This window comes from Perognathus longimembris, chromosome 5, assembly GCF_023159225.1.
Source record: "Perognathus longimembris pacificus isolate PPM17 chromosome 5, ASM2315922v1, whole genome shotgun sequence".
Taxonomy (NCBI): Eukaryota; Metazoa; Chordata; class Mammalia; order Rodentia; family Heteromyidae; genus Perognathus; species Perognathus longimembris.
The window spans coordinates 23,075,814-23,093,360 of NC_063165.1; the positions used below are offsets into that span (position 1 = coordinate 23,075,814).

Consider the following 17,547-nt stretch of genomic DNA (forward strand, 5'->3'; position numbering starts at 1 on the left):
GCGTGGTAAGATTTCAATTCTGAGGAATGTGATTGCATGCACACTGTTTGGATACTGCAGTGGCTACTAACTGTTTAAAATACTGAGTCATTAAAAAATGGTAAAAAGACAAATAAATGATTTTCTCCTTTTTTTGAAAACAAAAATGAATGTACTACATTAAACATGAAGTTGTCTTCTCGCCGTTTTTAAATTATTGGAAGGGGAAAAGACAGATCTGCCTCTGTATGGGCTAAACAGATTGAACTATGTTATATTTTGTTAAGATCAATTATCATTTTTAAATTATATATGTATTTACGTGTGTGTTTCTGTGTGTGTGTATGTATGTGTGTGTGCACACTGAGATTATAAATGTGTACAATTCCTGCCTTGTTTAAGACAAGGGGAGGCCTTGAATTTATCTTCCCTATCTCTTCCTTCCAAGTAGCTAGAAATACAGGTAATAACAACTTTTAATAAGAAATAAAAGCCCTGTGCAAATGAGAGTATTTTGCCAGCTTGCCAATTAACAATGATACAGCACTGAATATGGCATACACAATTTCACATTCATAAGTGAGTTAGTACCCAGAGCAACCTAATTCGATAGGCAAGATAAATATCATCTTCAGCCTCACCAAGCCAAATACTGTCGCTGGGCTCCTTTTGCTCAGTCTACCACTTGAGCACAGCTCCATTTCTGGCTTTTTTTGTGATTATTGGAGATGAAAGTTTCATGGACATTTCTTCCAGGGCTGCCTTCAAACCACAATCCTAAGATCTTAGCTAACTAAACAGCTAGAATTACAGGCATGAGCCACTGGTGCCAGGCAGAATTCTTTTTTTCTTAAAAGGTATTTATTTATATTTGACTGTTCCAAGTACTTGTAAATAAAATACTGTCAGCTCAGTTGGCAAAAATAAAAAAGAGTTAACAAGAACACACTTTTCATCAATAACTATATATATATATATATTCACATTCCATTAACATTTTGGTATATATGTACATTCTCTTTATATATCATGTATTCTGGATACTACATAGATAGTTCAAAAAATTCTCTCTCATTCTGGAAGCTCTTTCCTTCACTATGCAGAAAGTCTTGTAATTTGATTCAATTCCATCAATTTTTACTTTATGTTCTGAGCTTTTGAAGAAATGTGTTGCCATGAAGGATTTTCTTCTAGGTTTTTCCTCTAAGTAGTTTCAAAGTTTCAGGCTGACATTAAAGCCTTTCATCCATTCTGAATTGATTTTTATACAAAGTGAGAGATAAGAATCTAGTTTAAATCTTCTACAGGTGATAACCAGTTTTCTGAGTACTATTTGTGAAATTGGCTGTCTTTTTTCCAAAATATGTTCTTGCAGTCTTTGCTGAGAATCAGGTGACTACAGGTGACTACTATGTGTGAGATTATTTCTGTGTCATGTATTATGTTCCACTAGTCTCAAAGTCTGTTTTGCTACACTAACATGCTAGTTTTGCCGTTGTGGCTCAGCAATATGGCTTAATGTAAATGTTGCTTTTTTGTTCAAAGTAACTTTGGCTATTGTGGACTTCATGCTTCTTTATAAATTTTGAGATTGATCTTTCTATTCCTATGAAAAATGACACAGATGGGAAATGCATTAAATCTGCATGATCAACGCATATACAGTCTGACGAATAGAAATTGAAGAATAAAATGACAAAGAACTTTTGGTAATAAGATGATTTTAAATTGGTAACTAAAAAACAATGATCAAGGCAGCAACTTAGAGAAGGTCAGAAATAACCATGCTTTAATGTGTAAAAACTTAATAACACTAATTCAAGTGAGAATCCTACTATCCTCAAAATACCTTTCCTAATTATCACCAGACTAAGTAAATTGAAAATTGTATATCTCAGGACATTCATAAAGTTTTCCAAAAACTCTCTAAAACATAAATATCTGACATATTTTCTGTATGACTGTATTGAAAAAAATTAAAACTTTTAATTTTCCTACAAAGAAGCTTGTAGCTACATGTGACTTTTGAACACTAAAACTAGGTTAGGCAATGCAATTGAGAAACAAAAATGTTTGTGTTACTCATTATTTAATGGGTAAAATGAATTTTAAAATTGTGACTTAAATAATTTTCCAGAGAAAATTTAGTTAAGTATGGAAAAACCTGGGTATGAGTCCACTTTTAAACTCAAACGTGTCAGCTATTAACCATAAAAATTCAGCATGTTCAATGAGACTTCCTCCAGATGATAAATCCACAAGACACAAAAAAGGAATAAAATACTTTATTAACAATGTTAATTATATGTTAATCAGAGAGTAGTTTTATATTTTGGGTTAAATAAAATATATAGCTACAATACATTCTACTTCATTTTTTTAATATAACCACTAACCTTTTACCTTAACAAAGAGCCTTGTATGAAGTAGTATAAGGCATATACACATATACCATATTACATATTCCATTTATATATACACACATATGTATATAAGTACACACACGTATATACATCCATATATACATGTATATTCATTTACACATATATGTGTATATATATATAACTTTTGGTTATTCTTTTTTTGTTATGCTTTTGTTGAATTGACATTTAATTTATAGTTAGTACAACTCACTCATATTGCTTGATTCTATATATGTTGGCTCAGTTAGATAACTACCATCATAATAAGGACTTGAAACATTATCATCACCCCAAATTTCCTCATGCTCCTTTTTAATCATCCTCACATACTGCCTTCAGGACCTGATAGCCACACTGCTTCTGGCATGTCATAAAAAGTAGGTAACACAACATGTAATCTTCTGAATCTGGTAATAAGTGAAAAGAGTATTTTAAATATTATGTCCCTCTATGATTGGTATGTTTCTTCCTTTTTAAAAGCATTCTATCACTGCCTGTTTGTTTTTTCAGTTACTTCCCTCCCACCATCAACTTCCTACATTGTCCTATGATGGCCATTCTACATCCTTCCAAAACAAACCCTTGCAGATTGTATTATAGATAGTTATACAGGTTCTTCCTCCCACTACAAGGTAAGCAAGGAAGCTTGACTTCGAGCTGCTTAGAGTCTTATCACGTGCCTGCCAATGCATATGGTGAGGCTGAAGAGACAGATCCCATTACATTACAGAGAAAGGAAAGAAAAAAAACAAAACGTGACCAAGGCCACTCTCTAGGCCAAGTGTCTAATTTTTATCAAAGTCTCAGAAATGGGTACAAGACTGTAGAGAATCTTTGCAAAAACTTAGATGCCAACCAGCAAGGTGCTCATGCAAGTGGAGATTTAGCCCTGCTACAACATTCATTTTTCTTGCTATTTATTTCATCACAACTTTTCAACCAAGGTAAATACATTTACTATAGTCTTCCTGCCGTGACTTCATTCATACCTGGTTATTTTTTGTATAGAAACATAAAATAACATTTTTTCCCAGGGAACATATGGATCACATCACAGGAGAAACAGCTCTATTACATGAGTATAAGTAATAATTTTTGAACAGTCACATGTAGCTCATGCCTATAATCCTAGCTACCCAGGAGGCTGAAAGCCAAGTGATTGCTATTTGAAACCAATGCTGGGCAGAAAATTCCCTAAGAATTTGAAATAACCAGTAAAAAGAAAGGCTTGACGATGTGGCTCTCAAATGATAATCAGCCAAGCAAGTATAAGGCCCCTATTTCAAGCACCAGTAAATAAACTAAAATAACAAAAACAAAGTAAAATAAAATATATAAAACTATTTGAAATGTCAGTTATTTGAATCATTAATCCTCATGTAGCAATGAAGACAAAATACAGAAAGTGTGTGCTTTAAATAGAAGAGGAAAACAATCCTTTCAACCCTTTCTTAATACTCACTGAAATCTCCAGTAAGAAATACTGCTTCTGCTCCTGGTGCCCATTCTTTGCAGTACAAGCCACCATCAGAACATCTGTGGATGCCGAAGGTTTCGTAGCCTCGAGAGAAGTTATCAATGCCACCTTCATTCTCTCTAAAGTTGTTCAAAATCTGGTGAAACTTCTTATACCTTCAACAAAAAAAGTACATTAGAAAAATTAAACAGAGGGGCTGGGAATATGGCCTAGTGGCAAGAGTGCTTGTCTCCTATACATGAAGCCCTGAGTTCAATTCCCCAGCACCACATGTATAGAAAAGGCCAGAAGTGGCGCTGTGGCTCAAGCGGCAGAGTGCTAGCCTTGAGCAAAAAGAAGCCAAGGACAGTGCTCAGGCCCTGAGTCCAAGCCCCAGGACTGGCAAAAAAAAAAAAAAAAAAAAAAAAAAATTAAACAGAATTCCCAAAAAGATATATTAACATTTCAGAAAAAACACAACACTGAAGGAGATGTACTAATAGGATTTAAAAAACTGTTATATAAAATAAGACATAGTAATCCAACAAGCATTTGTTTATAATGTCAAGCATTTTAGTGTAAGAATTCATGATGATTGTGTTACCAAGAACTGTTTAATAGCCAGCATAGCTTCCATATCAAGAGAGGTAATGAAGAGCATACCTACATCTCTTCTGAATTCTAAGGAAATGAAGACAAATTGTCAAAATCCAGGAAGAAAAATAAAACTATCTCCAGCAAGGTGTCACTGATTTTTCCCTAAATATTATAAGTACCAACAGCCATATGGTCTTTGTCATGGGTACTCAACCGTGTCTCTGAATCATGGAAGGGGTCAAAGACAATATGCTAGTGAGTGGATGTAATTGGGTTCCAATAATCCTATAGTAAAAAAGAAAAGAAAAGAAACAAGTAAGTTAGTGATGACCTTTAAGCTGTACTTGCAGATAAGCATGGCATGAACACACATCATGTCAACTTGTAAAAGTGGCTATAAAAGGAAACTGAAGATCCCCAAGTAGAATCAAGAACAGCATTACAGCTGCTCCCAAAATTCTGGTTCTGGTGTATGTATACAACACACACACCACCACCACCACCACCACCTATTTTTCTTAATTTATCTCTGGGTCTAAGAAGAAAGAAGTAGATCACTAGGTAAGTCATCATCACAAGTGCAGGTGCCAGAACTATATAATGAATAGTACTTGCAGGCCATAATTCTTCAAACCTTGAGGAGAAGCTGTGCCGATGAAACCCTCAAAAAGATGTATGGATCCAGATGGAATACAAAGGAAATATAAACAATCTGAGAAGTTAATAATTAAAGATAACCTACCTCATTTGACCATACAAAGAACCTTTTCACAATTACTTCATACTTCAATTACTTCATTTAAACATGAAGTCAGTAAAATAAGAGCTAAGAAAATATATGACAAAATAACAATAAGAAATAAGACTGGAGAAGTGAGGAAGGGAAATTTTCATATTAGAAGTAGTGGATAGGAAAAACAGCGAATCATTAGGTAAAGGAACAAATAACAGAAATAAATTAGAAAGAAAATGAGTATTTTAAAGACAAGCTAACTGATACTCAAAAATGACAGCTGCTAAATACAGAGCTCCCCTATGATCCAGCAGCCCCGCTTTTGGGCATCTACCCAAAAGACCACAAACAAGAACACACTAAAGCCACCAGCAGCACAACAATGTTCATTGCAGCACAATTTGTCATAGCTAAAATATGGAACCAACCCAGATGCCCCTCAGTAGATGAATGGATCAGGAAAATGTGGTATATATACACAATGGAATTTTATGCCTCTATCAGAAAGAATGACATTGTCCCATTCATAAGGAAATGGAAGGACTTGGAAAAAGTTATACTAAGTGAAGTGAGCCAGACCCAAAGAAACATGGACTCTATGGTCTCCCTCATAGGGGAATAAGTAGCACAGGTTTAGGCTAGTCACAGCAAAGGATCACAAGAGCCTAATAGCTATGCCCTTATGAATGCATAAGATAATGCTAAGTAAATGAACTCCATGTTATGGAAACGACTGTTATACTATTGTTGTAATTACTTTCAACATGCCATGTGAAACTGTAGCTTCTATTGTTGATAATCCTCTTGTATCCCCTTCCTGTGGTTGTACCTGTACTATCACTGTATCTTATCTGAGTACATTGGAAACTGTATATACTGGTATTAGAACTAGGGAAGTGAAAGGGAATATAAAAATCGAGAGACAAAGGATAAAAAGACAAAGGACTACAAAACCAAAACAAAATGACAGCTGCTGAATCAGAAATAAAATTAAATACAACTAAATAAAATTAAATAAAACTAAATAAAATGAATATACAAGATATAAAACATAAAACATTTTCTAAAGAGATTAAGTCATGTATTCTATGTTTCAAGAAAAGCTTGGAAAACATACTCATAACATATTAGTTAAGAATGTTAAATTAAGATAAAAATAAAGAAATATTTTCACAGACGAGGAGATAGAAGAAAAAAATTACCACATTCAAAAAAAAAAAAAAAAAGGAAGCTAGGCACCTGTGGCTCACGCCTCTAATCCTAGACACTCAGAAGGCTGAGATCTGAGGATCGTTATTTGAAGCCAGCCCTGGCAGTAAAGTCCAAAAGACTCTTAACTCCAAGGGCACCATAGCTTAATTGGTACCCAGTAATTATTCAAAAATATGAAGGGATGCCACATTTTTCTATGAGCTTTTCTTAAACATTACAATTGTTATAAAATACTTAAAATACTCATCAGAACAACCACAAAAAAAAAAAACCCAGATCTACAGGCTTATTAGAATAGCAACTGCAAACTCTGTTAATCCCATAAGAATTATATTTTATTATGCTCTACATATCAGTCTCTGCTTCTTGGCACATGGAAAATAATCCATCCTAAGTAGCCAAAGTAATATCAAGCATCAAAATGACCAAACAGCATAGAAATATGGACAAAAAAAATCAGGAGTTAAAGCAAAAGAAGGACAAAGAAAAATTACTCATTTTTTAAGGCATAAACTTGAGGTTAAGTAAATGTGCTCATTTTTTTTGTCAATGTAGGTATAATGCTTTAAAACACATTTTTAGATTTATGTTTAAAAATAATTCTTGACAAGTTTCATAAGATGTTCTCAAACAGTCCATTTGGTAAAAAAGAAAAAAAATCAATGGAAACAGGATTATAGCAATCTATTACTTTACCTAAATATCTTGACTTCCCTCAAGGTCAGCCCTATAGCTTCTGATACAGAAATACATATTCCACTTTGAAATGGCTATGGCTCAAAAAAGAAAATGCCTGAGGATACAGCAAGATCATGATGCCGGTGCCCTCTCCAGCTAAGTCAAGTCTCTTCATTTTTTGCTATGAATTTATAGGTTCTTAAAAACTAGGTCAAATTTCTGGTAACCAAGAACATGAAATGGAGTGAGTATAAGAACTAGCATTTGGTATAATAAAGTTTATATTATTAGACTTTTATCTCAACATACATTAACCTTTTTTAAAACAAAGAAAAAACTACAGAAACAGACACATTCCTAAGTTATCTAAGGTCAAGAAGGTAATAATGAAATTGTATCATCATTAAGTTTGAAAGGTATACTCAGGAGGCTGAAATCTAAGGATCATAGTTAAAAGCCAGCCCAGCCAGCCCCAGCAGGACAGTCCTTGAGCCTCTTATCTCCAATTAACCACTAAGAAAAGTCAGAAATGTACAATGCAATTTTTGAGCAAAAAAAATGCTTAGGAACAGATTCCAGACACTGAGTCCAAGATAAAATAAAATAAATCCATCAATGAGGCTGTGTATATAAAGGTGAAATGAGTGGATTTCCACAAGTGAATAACAAGTCAGGATGGGAGATGAGCCTGTAGAGACACAGATTGCCACCAGCTTCAAAGTGTCCCTCTCGGTAGCCACTGCCACTTAAGATGAATGCCAGAAGTTGGGAGGGATTAGATAACAATTAATTCCCATCAATTTCATTTCCACTTAACTCGACAGCACGGTGCAAATCGATAGGGGTGTTCTGTTCACTTAATTTTTTATTAATATTACAATGTGTATGTTTGATCAGAGCTGGGACTAGATGTTACCTGAATGAACATTTCATGTCAAAAATTACTCTTACACTAATTGCTATACAGCACCTACTTCATAACAGGCATGGAAATATTCTAAAGGACATATTTTACAAGCAAAAGACAATTCTTCTGTTAGTATCATAATCAAACTGCACTTAATATTTTTTAATTAATGACTGTCCTTTCTGTCTCCCTCTCTCTTTCAGTTTGTCTCTCCCTCCATGTTACCCATCATCTCCCTCCCTTCCTCCCTCTCTCTCTCTTTCTTTCTCTCTCTTCTCTCTTCCAATATTAGTTTTAAATTAGCCCTTTTCTTTGTTAAGCAAGTACTCTACCACTTGAATCATACCTCTAGCTCACTTTGTTTTAGATTATTATCTTTTTATTATGATTAGGTTATTATTATCTATTTTCTCATTGGCCCGGGGCAACCCACCTTGGTAGTCCTACCTAAACCCCCCCACAGGGCTAGACCATAAATATCCTCCATCCTGCACTGAAGTAGGGGGTTGTCTTGCTAGCTTTCTGCCTATGATGGCCTCAAGCCTCAATCCCATGTGTCCCTCTGTCTTCCAAGTAGCTGGGACTACATTAATAAGCTAGGATGACCCTCTTTCAGCATCTTCATTTATACAATACAAAGTACCACTGTGGTCAAGGTTATTGGGCTTATATATATCACATCCACAAAAATTTATTTTATATTATGTCTTCTTTTCCTCTTTTATGAAAAGGAAAAATAAATAAAGAGATTTCTAGTAGAAACAACAACAAAAACCCAAGGCTACAAAAAACTGACATAGCGCTTCCATGCTAAATAGTTGGTCTCTTATTTTCTGATGTCATAAAATAAAAAGCTATTAAAGTAATAATTTTGTTCAAATAAATTTAATAAACAATGTCTCCCCTTAATAAAAAATAGAGAGATATTTCTATGGCAGTCATTAAAATATTTTGGGAGGAAAAAACCTGTTAAATGCTTGTCAATTGTGTGTTAAAAGTCATTTCCTTATTCTAGTTGTGAGCCCTATACGAGATGAGGTCAAGGAAAATTATTGCAGAAATCCTGTAGATCCATAACTTCATTTTTTATTAGATGAATTCAACTTACAAAATATTCAATGTATTACATTGATTGGTATCACTCAGAAAGCCTTACATGAGCCAGTATTTCTTTTACCACCTCTCCCTAGATTTCTACAGCTGGAATACTAGAAATGCTATAAGGCTATACACAAAAATTAAAGAACCTACTATATAGTCATGAATGTAAACATATTCTGACTTCATAACAGATTAATTATACTAAGTTAATAAAATGAACTGAGAAATTAATTCTAATCACCAAGCCTTGTGTCAGGGTTACAAGCATATTAATCTATTGCATTACAGTTTACCAATGTATGATTAATAGACAATATTAAAATTTCCAGGGTCTTCTGGCAAAGTGAAACCTGACCGACTAACTAGAAAAGAAAAAAAAAACTCATCTGAATGCAATAAATCAGAATTACTGAAGGTGAGCCCTGAGCAATGGCCCATCTGGTCAGTCCTGGAAGTGTCAAGCATTGTCCCAAGCACTGGGAGCTGCCAGCCTCTTTATCACGGCTCTCTTTCCAGTCACGCGCCTGTTCACATCTTTGCTACATGCTCTGCTGATTACCTTGGAAAAGGGCACCGCTGTAACTGTTCAACTGACCTTTCAGTTTATTTTCTCTTGTGTAATATGAAACATGAGCTAACACAGTCTTAGTCTACTGATTTCTAGGAAGAATTCAGACTTAATGTTTCTACCATCTTGATTCAAATAGCAATGTGCTCTTCTGTATTCAAGCTCTTTTTTGTTTTTATAAAGTCATAGTAAATGCTACAAGTCCAGGCTATCGTCAAAAGCTCCAGGTCCTCTGTTAGGTAGTCCATGATCTGTATAACTGAGTTACTAATGTACGGTCGCTTCTTTGCTGAGAAATAACTCCAAACTTTCAAATCAGTATTTTAGGTGGAGACTTGAACTATCTCAATGAATAGATTAAACATAGGGACATTTTATCTTTTTTTGTCTTTTGATAGGAATGTTGCATTAATTACATTTTTAAATTTTTTATTAATTTACTTTATTGTTATTATAGAGGTGACATATAGAGGGGCTACATTTACGTACGTCAGGTATTAAGTACATTTCCTTTTGCACGGGGTGTCATCTGTTTCCTCATTCTCTCCCATTCCTTTCCTCTCATCTCTACCCAAGAGCAGGATAATCCACATTCATCAATGTCCGGTGCACTCTACTGTTGCACTTTTTCACTTTTTCCTCAGATTCTGTGCCCTACTCCCACCCTCCTGCACATGAATATACTGCATCTAAGGAAAAAAATACAGAATCATCAGCAAAAGAAAAAAAACAAAGAAAACAATCCTTTGTTTCCATATCTTTGGAGTTTGTTTCAGTATGTATATGTATAGTATTTTTTATATATATATGAGGAGGTGCTTGGGTATTTCACTTTTGTGCTTCTCTCCTAAGACGAACCTCTTTTGTCTCACAGAAGGTGAAACCATAGTCTAAACTTCTCTGTTTCATAGAGTAGTAATTGTCCCTACCATGACAAATAAAGACACTCTAGTTGTAAAGGTATTTTGCACATCTGTATATACCAAAAAGTAAATAGAATAATTTATAAATTGAACCATGTAAAATGATGTGATCTAAGCATCCTTCTGGGAACAGGCAAGTGTTAATTTATTGAAAACATCTTCACAATAAATCCATGTGAGGGAGGGGTATTGCTATCACTCCCATTCTACCCAGGGCCATATCAGCTAGTAAGTATGTAAAGAAGGAAAATACAAGATTGTTCTAAAGTATTTCTCCTCCTTTATATATTCATCAAATGTGTTTTATAGTTTACACTTTTACAACTTACTCCAATTTATATACTAAATTATAACTATTCATTACAATTTTTAAATAGTTTTAATACACTGAACCTTTTAAAAAAAAAAGTATCCACCAGAAAAATGAGACACATTGTCAAAATTAAATCAGCAGAAAACTAACATGAAATACACTACAATGTATTATTTACATAAATAGGTTCATAAAGCACTTTAATAATTTTCTATCTCCATTTTTGAATGAAAATAGCCAAAAGGCATTATCTAAACCGCTAAGAATTTTTATTCTTTTTTGAACTTAGTTGGCGCAATATATAGAAAAAGTACTTTCTAAACATGTAATTTGATATAGTTTGAAGTACAATTTTGATAGATAATTTAAAACAGTATCCAAGCTTTAAAAAGTACTTTTCATAGCAATGGTATACAGTGTCAAGCAATATAGTATTGATCATAACATTAGAAGACAAACACTAATGTTTTTCACCTAAAAATCATCAAAGATTAGAAAGCTTATATAAATACTGGCACTTACCCAATCCTACTTCTCAATTTTTTAAATGTGGCTAGACAGCTACAAACTTTAGCTTTGGGCATGGTTTTCATATTAGTAAAAATCAATTTTCAACTTTGGCAGTGCATGAAGGCACACATGAAGCCTTGGGTTCAATTCTTCAGCAACACATAAATTAGAAAAAGACAGAAGAGGCTCAAGGGGTAAAGTCATAGGCTTGAGCAAAAAGAAGCCCAGGGACAGTACCCAGGCCCTGAGTTCAAGCCCCAGGACTGAAAAAAAAAAAAAAAAGAGGGGGAGGAGGGGAGGACGGAGGAGGGGGAGGAGGAGGGAGAGAAGAGGGAGAAGAGGAGGAGGAGGAAGAGGAGGAGGAGGAGGAGGAGTATATATCAATGATTTGTCATTTTATCCATTGTCTCTTGATTTTGGTATTCCCTTTCCCTTCCCTGGTTCCAATACAGGTATATACAGTATCCAGGGTACAAACATGAGTTACAGTGATAGCAGGGGTAAAACCGTGAGAAGGGAATATGAGAGGAAAAACAAAAAATGGTACACTGATATACCACTTGTTTCCATAACTAGAAGTTCATTTCGCTTAGCAAAACCATTGCAATAGCTATACTTACAAAACCAATTGGTATAAACCAACTGTATAACTAAAGGTGGGTAGAAGGAAATGGGGAGGGGGAAGGTAGTAGGGGGGGGGGATGAGGGAGGAGGTAACAGGTTGGATAAGAATTGTACACACTGCCTTACTATGAAACTGTAACCCCTCAGTGCATCACTTTGATAATAAAGAAATTATTTAATTTAAAAAACAGTACATATAAAACAAGAAGTTTATTGAAATGAACTCCAAGAAATAGAAACAAGAGGGTTTTTTTGGTTTGTTTTGCTTTGTTTTTTGTTTGGTTTACTTATTTTGTTGCTGTTTTTCATTTCTGCACTTTTTTCTTGTATGTCAGTTTATCTGTTTTGGGGGAAGATAGGGAAAGCACAAAAATGGTGGGACAAAGGGTAAACAAATACAGCAGTGATACTCACTAGGTGCAATGTTGTAAATGAACTATAAAACTTGTGGGGGAGGGGGTCAGAAGGGAAAAACCTGGGAGAAAATGAGGAAAGAGGTAACACTGTTCAAAAAGTAATGTACTCATTACCTGGCTTATGTAACCCTTCTGTACATAACCTTTACAAAAAAATTAATAAATAATTAGCTGTTATTGAACCAAGCAACAGAGAAATATCAAAGGTCTTTCAAACTTTCTAACAGTTCTTTGTCTTTACTAAAGAGACACAAAGTTTTCAAACATCTGCTGCAAAACTACAAAGATCAAAGAACTTTCACAGAATACCAAGATATTGGCAAAATCTCCTTTCAGTTAAAAACTTTAAGTATTACATCTATATCTGTAGTTACATAAAATTCATGTACCACAAACACACATACGTCTTACATATATATAGATTAATTTATAAATATAATGACTTAACACAGATCAAACAATGTATCTGAAGATACAGGTACAGTTTGGCAAGGACAGTGGTATTTCCACATTATTTACATATCCCAGTTTATTGTTTCTCCCAAATACTGTATATTTTTAAATGATTACTCAAATTGGCATATAGATAACATGTTCAAATAAATGTTACTGACCTATATTCTTCCTTGGGTTATATAGTAAAGAAATAAAATAGCATTTATAAATTTCACCTACCCCATTATCAAGAGCTCCTGCACCAAGTTTACCACTGTACCCAGAACCACATTGTAAATAGATTTGGAAAACAATTCAAGGTTAAATTACAGCAAGCACAACTGAAATTGTTTAACATGCCATAGTTATTAATGATTTATTGGCCTATCCAACATAGTAAAATAGAAATGTTTTAATTTGGGTCCAGCTATAACACATGAGAAGAGTTTTGTTTGTTTTTTTCCTTTTGTGTCCCTAAGTAGACTATGTAAATTGCATACTGGTGCTGCTAAGCAATGGTGCTGATAACTAATAATCAAAACAGGAGTCATATGGGCTCATTGCTGCTTGTGGTTAATATTTTGAAGGGTAGGTTAAGAAAAAGAACAACAAAAAAACCCACCTTTGGCGAACTTTCCAAAATGGAACAATTATCCAATTCTGTAAATTTATTTGCTGTCATTTTGTAAAAAGATTTCTAGTGTTATAAAGCCAAGAATCATGTTTATCTTTCTGTTCATAATTGTATATCCTTTATCCTTAACCCTTTGTAAGGCATTCATTAAGGAAAACACACTGAGTAAAGGTTCTCTAACATGTTTGACCATAACATGCTTATAAGAAAAATCATGCTATGTATCTTGAGCACTTATATACCTAGCAGTAAACTCAATGATTTATAAACAATGGCTCATTTAGTTCTTTCAATTCTGTATGTGAAAAATTGCACAAACCCAGGCACCTCAGATTGAAGACAACACAGGCAGGAAAGTCCTTGAGATTCTTATCACCAAGAAACTACTCAGAACAAGCTGGAAACGGTACTATGGCTCATGTGGTAGAGCACTAACCTTGAGCACAAAGAGGCTCAAGGACAGCGCCCAGGCCCTGAATTCAAGACCCAGGATGGGGAGGGGGCGGTAAAAAAAGAATTGCACAAAGAAGGAAACGAAGGGATAAATCAAGTTACTTAACCAAGGTCACTCAGAAAATTATTAGTTGAAACAGAAATTTAAAAGATCTCTTGAGCTTTGTGGTAAAGTCCTTAAAAAGAGTCATAATCGTATCATAAAAATGGCTTGCAACCATGATTAATTAATCTCATTTTTGAATCATTTTTAATAATTCACAAAGTTCTTCTGGGGAAACAGTGCTAGAATTAATATTTCTGCATAATATCATCTAATTACTGAGCACTGTCCATGCATATCACATGGACAGTGATTTTATTGAATATGAATTTGACATTCATGCATGAAATATTAGAAAAGAAAGCATCTATATTCAATAACCGCCAAAGTGATTTATTTTTTAAAGAGTAAGAAAAAAGATTCCTCCAAGTTTACAATGTGAAAAAAAATTAAATTCAAATGTTTTTATTTACAGACGAATTTACTAATGTATAGAAACATGACCCCCCAAAATTATATATCTGAATATAACCATGAGCTCTCGATAATGGCAATATAATTTTTTACATTTTACAATTCGATTTTTTTATTTTACTAGTATGATTATTTAAAGAAAACAGGCTATGAATTAAACATAAAAGTATCTGTACTATTATATTCAAATACATATTATATACATTATATTCAATATATATTATTTTCAGGCATAACTTTAAAGTTTTATGGAAAAGATATTTGATGCAGTTGTCTTCTTTAACAGAAGCATGGTGAAAAACACTAAAATAAAAGTAATAACTCTTAAATCAATAATCTCACTACTAACAGTGACCAATCTGAGTAAATCAAGCACACGGGGTCCTTAGAGTTTATAGCATATTGATTCTAACCACAATCACCTCCCTAGCCCCTTAACTCGCTTTTTCTTCTTAAATCATACACTTTATTTCCACATTAATAAGCGCAAAAAAAAAAAGAAACTCCCAAATACTTTTGAACAATGCAATGAACGCTGTTACGAAGTCGGTCATATACTACTCAAAGCCCCGTAAGGCCAATCAGCGTTAGCGCTCCACACATTTCCAGACATTTCAAAGCTACCTTTGGTTTTTGGAAAAACCAGTATGGAAGTCACTACACACCGAATGTATTGCACAACAGCTGCTTATATTAAGTGTCGGACAACATCAGTTTACCCCTGGCAAGTTGGAGCAAAATTGAAAGTCATACACTGAGATACATACATAGGTTGTGGCCCACAGCTCCCAGGGAGCAAGAGGGGCCGCGGGGAAGAAAAGGCCAGTCCAGGCTGTGTCGAGTGTTTCTCACTGGGTGACAGAGGTATGAGACGCAACACCGGTACACTGCCAAGTCATTAAGCTTCATTAACTCACTTTTTAATTCATTCAAAATATCTTTAGGTTGCAGATATGTTCTTAGACGCATATATATGTATGTATACACGCATGTATGCATATATGTGCATGTGCACAATCATCTACATGTAATTCCAAATCTAAACAGGTATTTAGCCAACAGTGGGCAGGCAAACTAAACAAAATACAGGTGAACTAAAAATTTTTTAAAAGATGATAAAAGCTTGATGCCTGTCCTCAGGAAATCACTACTTTGCCAGGCTCCCTAGTGATATCAGCTTATGCCATCATTTCAGTAAGAATCTAACATATTACAAGCTCCCAAATAGTTCTTTACTCATTCTCAAAATGTCAACCCTATTCCACAGAGGAGGAAGAAAACTGACACAAATTCTCAGTTTTAAGTAAAAGTAATTTTAAAGAAGAATGAAATATCAAAGATGCCATATTTAAATAAAAAACTCCACTGACAGACAACAAAATAAGCCATTCAATTTGTTCACTGTATATTCTTCCTTTAAAAAAAAGTGCAATGCATCTTAAATTATTTCACTGCTTGTTGCACAGTCCCAGTGATAGATCTATTTGATTATTGTTTGCTTCAATACCTATTTCCCTTCTTTCTTCTGACTTTCAGGTAACATTCTGAAAACCTCACCTACAAACAATAAATACTAAAAGCAGTGGCACTGAAGCATGACATTCTCATTCTCTTCTAAGACTGGTTACCACCAGAGCACAAAAGTCCAGCTCAGCAGCCTCAGTGTAACATTATTTCTATTTAAAAACTCCCAGTGAAGACAGAGGCAGTCATGTCATTATGTTATCTGCAGCCTCTCTATCAGCTCTCCTTCCCAATCTGCAGTCCTATGAAAAGTATTAAGTCATTCAAATCAACTCTAAATCAAAGCACAGTTGAGAGTTTAGATTCTGTGCTTGCTTGTCTTTGTGTTGTTTTGTTTTGTGTACTATTCCTTGAAAAACAAGAAGTTTCAAATTCCTTTCCATTACCTTACCACTAGAATCAACACCTAAGCAATAACCGTACCCATCAACAGCTGACAGCTCAACAACTATTGAGAAAAGTATGTTTGACATTTTTTTCCACAAGAATCCATTCACAGTTGCTGTACTGTTTCAGTGAACCTATAATTGAGAGCAGCCTGAATGAACAAAGGAGTGGGTCTATAGGAAACCTGTATGTATAACCTTTAATATATTTTATACTAGTCAATAACATAGAACTAGACTTAGTTCCAAAATTACATTCAAATAATAATTTAGCAACATGTTCTTATTAAAATTCTAAATCAAGTGGATTCAAAGTATGATAATAAATACATTACACTAAAATACCACTCTCTATTTCCTGGACTTCTTTGATACCAAGATACATATTAAAGTGATGATCATTAATGGAAGTCATCCACTATTCAAAGACTTTGTAGTTACTAAAAATCCCCACAAATTTCAGGTCAAAAATACATATTTTCTACAAAGGGATGAAAAAGCTCCAAACGAATTTTTTTCATCTATGCCAGTACTAGGGCTAGAACTCAGGGCCTGGGGAGGTCAATATATTTTTTTCTCCTACAAGATAGCATTCTACCAGTTGAGCTACAGTTCCCTTATCAGCTTTTTGCCAGTTAAGTGGAAGTAAGTCTCAGGGATTTTTCTGCCTAGGCTGGCTTCTCAGATCTCAGCAAAACTTCTTTAATGATTTCCTCTGTGAACATAAAAATGATGCATCTTCCATTGAAGGCAAAATTATCATTGATCAGAAAGAAAATTAATTTTCTCAAGATAAAAATGCAAAGCTAGGGGCTAGGAATGTGGCTTAGTGGTAGAGTGCTTGCCTTGCATGCATGAAGCCCAGGATTCGATTCCTCAGCACCACACAAAAACAGAAAAAGCCAGAAGTGGCACTGTGTTCAAGCCACCAGGATTGGCCAAAAAAAAAAGGAAAGCTGAAATATGGAACATGTGAAATGCCTCCATCTCCAAAAAGAAAGGCTAATGTTAATTTTAGATACTCATCATCACTGATCACAGTGAAATATATACTACTCTTAAAAAGTGTGTCTCTACAAGTGCAGTCCTGAGTTGACCCAAAGTGGTATTCATCAAAATCACAATCTGAGGTGCTTAAAGACTGAGTGTCTATAACCA

At 34.4% G+C, this 17,547-nt stretch overlaps 1 protein-coding gene across 1 annotated transcript in view; it reads right to left on the bottom strand.

The window, feature by feature from the left end:
• The window catches only part of Gbe1 (1,4-alpha-glucan branching enzyme 1), a 224,410-nt gene that overhangs the window by 186,365 nt on the left and 20,498 nt on the right, over window positions 1-17,547 (bottom strand). The window contains exon 2 of the mRNA XM_048346430.1: window positions 3,865-4,034. Within this exon, the coding sequence (XP_048202387.1) occupies window positions 3,865-4,034 (170 nt within the window). The remainder of the gene's footprint in view (window positions 1-3,864; window positions 4,035-17,547) is intronic.